Below are 10,470 nucleotides of genomic sequence, written 5' to 3'. Positions count from 1 at the left end.
CCCCCCCACTGGGTTTGTATGTGTATATTTATGTATGTGTATGCGTATGTATGCATATATATATGTATATATATTAAATATAGTAATAATGCACATATATATGCCTTAGGTTTTTACCGGCATGGTATCAACCATTAATATGTGTGCAGACAAGGTAAAAAAAAAAAAAAAGAGATCAGTTAGTGATTTTCTTTAACATTATGACAAATCAAATGAGAGTAAAATTTTCACGAGTGAAAAGGTTTATTTTAAACACAAGTGATGAAGGCTGTTTACAGTCATTATTGGTTACTCTTGAACGTTTTCTTTGATATTTCTCCAAAATACATTAAAGTCCACTTTATAATGATGTACTTCAGCAAAGTACTTGTTGTACTTTTAAAGCTAAAAAAAAGAAAAGATAAAAAGAAAGCATATGCAATTATGCCAAAAAGCAAGTACAGTCATGATCGTAATGCTTTACATTCTGGAATGAGAAATCGGAAAAGCATTGGACTTATTTTATAATGTGAGATTTGTATTAAAACAAAAATTTCATTTCAGTCAGTGATTTCAGGTGTAACTGAGTAAATATCATGTTTACTTTTATAACCTCTGCTGTTCCCAAAGTGATCAAAAAGAAGAATAAACTCAATCACATGACAATGTTTTTAACAAAAAAGTAAAAATAAAACATACAACATTTACAAACTAAAGAAAATCTTTACTTTGATTTGGTGAATATTAATTTGTAAGAAATGATTTAATGACAAGCACAAAAAAATAAATCAGATGACTTTTTATTGTTGTAAGCAAATGCAGATAAAAGAAAACCACATCGATCAGTTTTCTCATATCAGCATTTATAAACCTTTTTGATTTGCTATCTATATGTGTTACCGAAGTTGTTAATAAAGAAACGTAAAGACCATTAAAAAGACACGACATCCAGAGTAGAAGGTCCACTTTCACCATCAAAGAAAGTGAGGTTGAATATGATCAGTCTCAGCGGATGTTAAATGAGTTTTTTAGACTTGTTTCTGCCTGTTGTTTTGTAATTTTCTTCCAAGTTTCAGGAATGTCAGCTGGCTCTGCCTTATATGATTCAGCAAACTTCTCGTTGTACTTGTTCATCACATATTTCCAGAAGTCTGACGACTCAAGACTCCCATCAGGAGGGATGTGCCAGTCTGGGAAAACTTCCCTGTAAGACTTGTAAGGATGATATTCATCGTCGGTGGCGTGGCAGCAAAAGCGGTTGTCACTGATCACAAGAGATGTGCAAATGTTAGTTGCAAGTTTTTCTGAACTGGCAGACGTGTATTTAGCCAGACCTTGTGGTCGATGCAGGGAAGCAAAGTGATCTTTATGTCTGTCTTTTCCTGCTTCACAGGGAACTTGACAGAACGGACACTGTTTCCCACAACCGACCACTCTGGTGAAAAGCTCAGTCTGAGGATTCACACGGAGATGTTCTAGTTTTATCTCAAAGGTTGTGCATTTAAACTTCTTCTTAAGAGTTTTTTCCATCTTCTCCACGGATGCAATTAGTGACTTAGTAAACTGCTCCCGGTCAGCGTTGTTCAGGATCATGAAGGCACCAAGAGCATCCTGGGAAATGACCAGTTTATCACCAAGTTCTTTGCAGATGCGTTCAACAAATGTCTTCAGGTCAGCACTCTTCCCTGATTTGGCCTTTTCCATGGCGTCCTTTATATTTTTGATGCTCGACTTGAGGTGTTCTTCCTCATACCCAGATGTTTTAGACGCATCTGAGAAGTGCTCCTTTATTTGTTCAAGTATCCATGTTTTTACATAATCCTCATAATTGCAAATGCAGCTTAGATAGCTGTTGAAGTCTTCCTTTGACAGCAAATCCATAAGAACTGAACCCTGGAAGGAGGTTCGTGTGCTGAACACTTTACTTCTCATCATTTCTTCAGTGATATTGGGACCCAGAGAACGGTAGACAAAGTCTTCAACAGCAGGTTTCAGACATTGTTCTGTGAACTCTTCAGCCTTCTTGTGGCACTGGTCTCGTTTGTGGAAAACATCTTTGAAATCTGCACAGAACTTTTCCTTGTTTTTATCCAGAAGGATCTTGGGGTCATTTGCTTGCGTGAAGTCTTCTTGCATTCTCTGAAAGTTTCTGGCTGCATCTGCACAGATGTGCTGCTTCAGAGGAACTTCAAACTCAATATCTGTGTCAACATCAGCCTTGTTCAACATTTCATCAATGATGCGAAGGATCTCCTGGATGTTAGTGTTGTGGTAGTTGGTTTTTCTTTTTGTTTTGTCTGTTACAGAGTTTTGGCAAGCAGCTATGATGTTGTCAGCCACTTTTTGTCTGGCTTTCACGAGATCTTGAAGACTTAACCAACCCCTGACTTTGTGTTCTATTTTTCCAGGCAATCTTTCAGGTTTGTATTTGAACGCTGCCAACCCACACTTTTCAAGGCTTTGTCCACTCAGGAGTTCGCAAGCATGACTCCCTTTGCGTGAAACATTTTCTCTCAGATAGTGGCTCACATCTGTGAAAACATCTGTGTGTTTTAGTTCAGAGTAAGACATCTTCTTCAGTGTTTCATGCCACATCTTATCAAACTCTTTTTCTAACTTTCTGTCTTTCATTTGGACCTTTTTCTTTCGACACTGAGTAATTAATTCACTCACTGCCTTTTCTATTTCTTTTGTATGATTCTCCTTGATTTTGTCGACTTCTTTCAGTCCCCGTTTGATATCAGCTGCTGCTGTGAGATGATTTACGACAGAATTTTCCAATTCTCTACGAAGGTTCTTTGCACTGTTTTTAAATTCCTCTTCGTGTCCTTCAACCAAATGGACATGTCCATCTGTTTGCTTGAAGTATTCTTCCAGATTGTCAAGGAGCTTCTTCTCCCAATTTGACAGCTCTGTGGTCGCTTCATGTTTTAAGTGAGTGAGGAATTCTTCCATATCAGATATTTGAGACTTTGCAGCGACTGTACCAAAATTCAAAATCTTTGTTTCTGCATTGCTAATCCAGCTGTACATTGATTTCTTGAACTCCCACTCCCATCTGTTGAACTCTGTGCAGAGCTTCATGTATGCGTCAGCTACAAGGCTGTTTTTGAAGCTGAAGATGAAGTTTTCGTGCTTCACAGCATTCCACAGACTGGTCATCCACTCTTTAAACTCCAATACATCATTAGCAGATGACACACACTCTCTCAGTTGTTGGATGATGTTCTTCTTGAGTTCGTATAAAGTCTGGCTGTATCCCACATTGACTGGTGCCATTGGTGGGTTTCCATTCCAGAGTCCAGGAACGTAGCAGTTCCCCGTGTCTGGACTGTACTCCATCACATCAGTGAAGCTTTTGTTCTCCTCTCTCTTTTCCATTTTGGCGGCTGCTTGGGTCATCTCATTTAACTGCTCCAGGAGCAGTTTCCTGTCTCGTAGGTTCTTCTCATGAGCAGAAACATCAGGAACATTTTGATGAACAAACTGACATTTTGGTTTTTTGCCCACCTCCTTCATCCTGAGGAAAGCATGAACCACTATTTGCAGAATGTCCTTCATTTCAGTTGAATTCTCCATTGCAATATTGATAATGGTGATATCACTCAGCCCCACCACAAGCGTTGCAAGCTCATTGTCATGCTCACAGCTGTTGTCCAGCTGAGCAAGTTCTGGTGACTTTAAACCCTCGGTGTCAATGATCACCATGAAGTCACAGCCAAGTTCTCTTTTGATGTCTTCATTGAGTGTGATGAGCAGCATGAAGGCTCCGCGAGTACATCGACCACTGCTGACTGCAAACTGCACTCCAAACATGGTGTTGAGGAGAGTGGACTTTCCAGTGCTCTGAACTCCAAGAACTGTAACTACCCGTATTTTGTTCTTTGGAGACACTAAGTGATTCAGCTGAATGAGAACGTCACTCACCCATCTCAGAGGTATGTTGGATGCATCTCCATCAACAAGTTCAAGAGGAAACCCATCAAGCAACAACTGTGCACAGAGTTTGGGCAGATGTTGCAATTGTTGACGTGATGGGTGTGTTTGTGGAAGTGAGAGGGAAGCTTCATAGATCTGACCCATTTCACGGAAGAAATGTTCAGTCCCCAGAGAGCTGTTGGAAAGTTGTCCATCAATTTCTTTCGCCTCCTCTTTGTTTGCAGAATCTTTGCACTTTTCTTTGTACAGCTCTCTTAGTGCGGAGAGTTTTAAACGAGAGACGTTATCAAGGTTCAATCGCATCCATTTCACGAAATAACATCTTTCTATTCCTGGTCTGGATATTGCATTGATGAAGCATGTCATTGCTGGGGACAGGTTAAAGGAGCTCTGCTTTTTCCGGAGTTCCTCTTTCTGCTGCTCAAGGTCACTTTTGTACATTTCTACGTTCTTAGATCCAACTTTTTTTAGGCGAAATTCCTCTTTTTCTAAGTGAGTCAGTTCCTTCCATATTTGGCCTTGCAGAGGAAGTTGTTCATCTTTGTACTGAAGGAGGTTTTGAATTTCTTCAGTGATGGCATCTGCGTTTTTCTTTCCAGCCTGACACTCTGGAGAGTCTTCATCAACCAGGATTCCCAGTTCATGAGCAATGTCGGCCATATTTGCTATTGGCATCTTCATCTGTGGGTTCTCAACTACATCACTGACTGTTTTTCTCAGCCGTTTGATAAAATCTGCATCATTTTTCTCTTTTCTCTTAATAATAATGTTGTTTTTCATCAAGCCCAATTTGATAGCTACACTTTTTAGAGCATCTAAGCTGAAGTTCTTGCTCTCACTGTTTCCCACCAAGAAGATTTGCGCTTTATTGTTCTGGTTCGTAAGAATTTTGCACTCAGACTCCAAATGGTCAAAGAACACAAAAACTGCTGCAGATGTCTGACACAGAAAGGAGTATTGTGTTTCAAATGAAGCAATGTCCCCGTGAAGATTAGCAACAGCCACTGGTTGATTGAAAAGGTCGATGTCTGTGTTCCCACAAGGAAGGTACCAGGTGATTTCTGTCAGTCCGTTGGATATTCTTTTTGGACTGTCACCACCCTCCATGTTGTGGTGAACAAAGGTGTTGTGGTACTGCTGAGAATTGCTGAGAAGCTTATTGAGGATCTCTGACTTTGACAAGGAGCAGTTACCCAGTCTCACAAAAGAGATCATTGGAACTTGAGAATCAACTATTCTCTCTTCAATGAAACCCTTGGATTGTGAAAGAGCTGGAGGTCTGTACTTCTTGACAATGTCTCTCATGGCCCACAGCATGAGCGTACACTGTTCTGTATCACAGCTGGGAAGCAGCAGAGGCACAGCGAATTGACACATTGAAAATTTTAGTGCCATTTCTTGTTGTACAAAAGCATCTGAACACAGAAAGAGAGCAGTGATTATGTCGAGAGGGTTTAGTGTGTCGTCTGTGTTTGGACTGTCAAGTAGATCACGCAAATCTAACTCAGTCCCTAATGAATCATCATACGTTGACTCATAAGCTGATGTGCACTTCATATTTCCAGCTGTTACATTAACCATCATCAGTTTCTTTATAAAATACCATGGGAGATCTGATTTACTCTTGACAGGAACATCAGTGATGGTCTTCTCATCAATCTCCAGGATCTTGCTGAGTGTTAGTTTCTCTCTGCAGTACGGCGTCAACCCCAGATCCTCCAGCAGGCTCTCCAGGTCGGTCTCTGTGGAGATACAGAAAATATTTATAAAAATAATGGTCTTTAACTACTGCAGTTACAAGAGGAGCTTAGTGTTTAAAATAAAGCAGCTTGCCCATAAATATTACACACAACTATTGATTATCTGAACCCATGAACCAAGTTCAATAAAGTTCAACAAAGCCAGGAGAGCTGGTTCTCAACAAATAAAATATGGGAACAGGGATGGTGAGGACTGCATTGATAACATCAACTGGGTTGAATTAATCAATTAATTCATTGATGGCTGTGCTGCAGCTTTAAGGTAGTTCCTGTGAGGTTAATCAACCTTTGAACTTGTTTTGTCATTGTGAAACTGTCACATGCTTGGTCAACAGAAGTCACGGCAGCCACTTCCTGATCTACTCAGGTTTTGGACTGTCCTGGTGACAGCTGACCACTGTCCTGGTGACAGCTAACCACTGTTATGTCAGGACTCAATCACACGTTATCACTTCCACCCCATTGTCTACTGTCTAATTGTTTACTATTCATTGTCCTTATATCGTCATTTCCTGTCAAAGTTTCTTAATAAAAGCATCTTCTAGAGGGAGGATCTGGGGGAAGCTCAGGAGTTCTCAATGAGGGCCACACGTTGCCCTGCACTCCTGTTGCTCTCCCCTTCCTGCAGGAGTGCGCTAAAAACCCATTCCAAGGTAGTCTCTGTGTCTTTCCTCATTATGAATTTATGTAACATTCCCAAAGTTTTCAACTCTCAATTCTTTCTGACGAAGTCAGTTAGTGTTGGATAAAATAATTCAAAACCACACTGAATATGTAAACTGCATATGCTGATTAACTAAATGTGTCTATGTGTTAAAACGTAATGTGAGTGTATTCTGACTTGTCTCTGAAAGGAGGAATTCTGTACCAGGCACAGATAAGGGGGGCCGCCCAGCAATAAAATTTGGGCCATCCTCCCCCTTTCTCACAGCAATAAACTCAGCCTTACAGAGAGAGAACTCAGAACCCAGTGAAGCAGAGGCTGGCTTCTCCTTCTGCAGAAGACGATCAAATTCTATCCAAGTATTCTGTCCTTTTTAACTTTTCCAGCTCGATCAAAAAACCTGGGGTGATCAGTTCGATCACAACAATTTGGGGGCTCGTCCGGGATTGAGCAAGAGGAAAAGAGGTAATTAGGACAGAACAGTTGGTTACGAAAAAGACCGGGTAAGCAGACCTTTCATCCGAATTGGATACCACTAAATACCCAGCTGCTGAATTTAATAACTGCTAAATTTAAGGAATGATAACTGCTGAATTTAATAACTGCTAAATTTAAGGAATGACAACTGCTGAATTTAAAGGAGCCGTCTGTAAGAAATGGCCAAAACTGGTACTGCAGTCACTTTCAAAATATTGTTGAGCGGCGTGTAGCCTCCCCCTCCTCCCCCCGACCAGAGGTTGCCAGGTAGGCTGCAGAATGCAGCAGGAACGTAGGCTGCCATGGCTGCGATAATTAGAGCCGAGCTGGCAACCCGGATGCCGAAACAATACTGACTTCGTGATTGGGAGATAGGTGGAGGGTGGAGCTTCAGAAACAATACTGACTTGGTGATTGGGAGATAGGTGGAGGGTGGAGCTTCAGAAACAATACTGACTTGGTGATTGGGAGATAGGTGGAGGGTGGAGCTTCAGAAACAATACTGACTTGGTGATTGGGAGATAGGTGGAGGGTGGAGCTTCAGAAACAATACTGACTTGGTGATTGGGAGATAGGTGGAGGGTGGAGCTTCAGGCCAAAACAAAAAATGACAACATAAACATCAGTTGAGGGCTGTAACTCCTCTTTTTAAACTGGAATATCCTGGCTTGAGTGCTGTTGTCAGTGACATAAGTATTTGAAATGAACATGATTTTTTTTTTTTTTACCTTGTCTGCACACATATTATTGATTGATACCATGACGGTAGAAACCAAAAGTGTATATATGTGCATTATTACTATATGTAATATATACATATATATACGCACACATATGCGTACACATACATAAATATACACATACAAACCCAGTGTTTTTTTTTTTTTTTTTTTTTTTTTTTTGGGGGGGGGTGGGGGGGGGGGTGACGACATCCACTGCCAATCCAGGAAGCAGGAACACACGGAGACACACGTCAAGCACTGGAAATCTGCAACAAAAAACCACAAACAAAGCACGAAACCGGCACGGAGCCAACCAAAACACGAACAGCAATCGACCTAAATCTTGAGATCTGATCGCAGTCTGAGCTAAGCTATCGCTACCGCTACCTAAACCCAAAAACTAGAGAGCCAGCATGCAGGTGAACAAGCCAGTGTGTATGTCTATGTGTGTGTGTGTGTATGTATATGATCATGCGTGTGTGTGTGTGTGTGTGTGTGTGTGTGTGTGTGTGTGTGTGTGCATGTGACTAAATGACTATATGTGTGTGTGTGTGTGTGTGTGTGTGTGTGTGTGTGTGTGTGTGTGTGTGTGTGTGTGTGTGTGTGTGTGTGTAATAAACCAAACAAAGCTCCACCTGAAGTGTATCTATAGTGGGGGAGGGGGGGGAGCGACCCCGCCACCCGCGAGACCAGAGGCCGACAAGGAAGAGCCCGGAACCCAGGCCACCGGCAAACCCCACAGAGGGGAGAAGTAGGAGGGAGGCAACCCACCGCCTGCGAGGCCCCCCCCCCACCCGGCGGCGGCCGAGGGGGCCCGCGGGCGGGGCCCCCACGGCGCGGAAAGAAGCAGCCAGGGATCCCGCGGCGGCGGACCGCGACCCAGGCAATCCCCGGCCACCCGGTCCGGGCCGGACACGCGGCCAGGAGGCCCTCACCCTTCAGGCCAACGACACCCACCCGGCAGGGGGCCAGCCTGCCCGGAGAGACAGAGCCGCCCCGGCCGCCGACGCGGGCAGGCGCACCCGTCCCCCACGAAAGTGGCCCTCCAAGACCAGAGGGGCGCCCCGCCGTAGAGGCAGCGGGGGGGACCGGAGACGGGCCCGGAGAGAGGGAACCCCCCAACAAGGCGACACCCGCGCAGGCCCGACAACGGAGGGCCCCAGACCCAGGCATCCCATTCATTCATCCATTCACCTATCCGATACCTATACTAATAATAATATAATATACTATACATAATAAAATGAACATGATTTTTAAATGTCTGTTGACATATGGGGGTCATTTTATGATTCGTTTTATTATTGCTCTTACATACAGCTCCTTTAAGAACAATTGCTGAATTTAATGACAACTGTTAAATTTAATGACAACTGCTAAATTCATTCATTCATTCATTCATTATCTTACCCGCTTTATCCCTTGCGGGGTCACGGGGGTCTGCTGGAGCCTATCCCAGCTCATTTTAGGTGAGAGGCAGGGGTTACACCCTGGACAGGTCACCAGTCCATCACAGGGACACATATAAACACACAAACCATGCTCACAACCACACTCACGCTCACACCTACGGGCAATTTAGAATCATCAATTAACCTAATATGCATGTTTTTGGACTGTGGGAGGAAGCCGGAGTACCCGGAGAAAACCCACGCAAGCACGGGGAGAACATGCAAACTCCACACAGAAAGACCCCTTGCCGGGCCTGGGAGTCGAACCGGGGACCTTCTTGCTGTGAGGCAACAGTGCTAACCACTAAGCCACCGTGCTGCCCAACTGCTAAATTTAATGAGAAAAAAAAGAGAGACAAAGGCTGGAATAGAAATTAAAGAGGAAGTATATAGTAAGGGTTAGAGTCCCGGGGTGTTGGGGTTTGAAGCCCTTTTGAGGGGCAGGGTTACAGGCCCTGTTACCGTACGCATTCCAAAGTCTCGGAGTGTGGCGACTCCCACCGTGGCATCAACAGGTGCACGGACAGAGCTGGGTTAGAAGCCCGGGAATAGACACCCCAAAGTCACTGAGAGAAGTCTTGGAGTGTGGCGACTCCCACCGTGGCATCGACGGGTGCACGGATAGTGCTGGGTAAAAGCTGGAATTGAAACACCCCGAAATCACTGTGTTGAGCCTAGGATTAGAGGTTTTAAATTGCCCGAGAAACTTAAATGGTGAGGGTGTGTCGCTGTGAAGATACAATAATAAGATCCATGTTGACATGAGTCTAAGAAACAGAGATGGTGAGACTTTGTGAAATTACATGTAAAACTTAGCAGCAACTGCTGGCGCAACTGCTGGCGCGCCTGCATTTGTGTGTGTGCTGGGGAGTGTGAGTGTGGGCTGCGTTTGTGTGTGTTACGCGCCTGCATTTGTGTGTGTGCCTCTGTGTACTGTCGTGTGCATTCATGAGATACTGTGAAAATGGTAAAGTAGATATATTCTGTCATTTTAAGAGAAAGAGAAATATGATTTTATTGACCTCGTAGTTGGCTTTAAAATGGGAAATTGGAAAAAGACAGAAAAGGTAAAAGAGAGATACGTAAAATTTGCAGGGTCAAAGGCCATGGTCGTAAAAGTTCCTAAGTCAAATCATGATCTGCTCTGAGCTTTAGCAGATTTGTATGGTTGGGGGAGAGATGCAGAGATGCAGAGAGGCAGAGACGCGGCCTGTTAAGGGGCTGTTTGTGTCTTTTTGCAGCATCTGAGAAGGCCAGTAAGGCTTTAAAATATAGAAGATTATTTAGATATTAATATTATTTAGCAGTTTAAAGGGTAGACATTTTAGAATATATTTGGACATTATAAGATAATATGTTAAGAAGTAAAAAGTTTAAATTCATATGAGCCTCTCTGTTGACATTTTTTCTAAGCTAATATGAATAATGAGCTTCTTTAAATGATGCATTCTGTGTCTATAAAGGAGACTTTTTCATCT

At 43.0% G+C, this 10,470-nt stretch overlaps 1 protein-coding gene across 1 annotated transcript in view; it reads right to left on the bottom strand.

Annotated features, from left to right (window-relative positions):
- Positions 1-259: 259 nt before the first annotated feature.
- LOC133420535 (interferon-induced very large GTPase 1-like) overlaps positions 260-10,470 on the bottom strand; it is a 28,260-nt gene continuing 18,049 nt past the window's right edge. The window contains exon 2 of the mRNA XM_061710229.1: positions 260-5,660. Within this exon, the coding sequence (XP_061566213.1) occupies positions 985-5,660 (4,676 nt within the window). The 3' untranslated portion in view covers positions 260-984. The remainder of the gene's footprint in view (positions 5,661-10,470) is intronic.

Source organism: Cololabis saira, chromosome 20, assembly GCF_033807715.1.
Source record: "Cololabis saira isolate AMF1-May2022 chromosome 20, fColSai1.1, whole genome shotgun sequence".
Classification (NCBI taxonomy): domain Eukaryota; kingdom Metazoa; phylum Chordata; class Actinopteri; order Beloniformes; family Belonidae; genus Cololabis; species Cololabis saira.
This window is presented reverse-complemented; position numbering and strand designations above follow the sequence as displayed.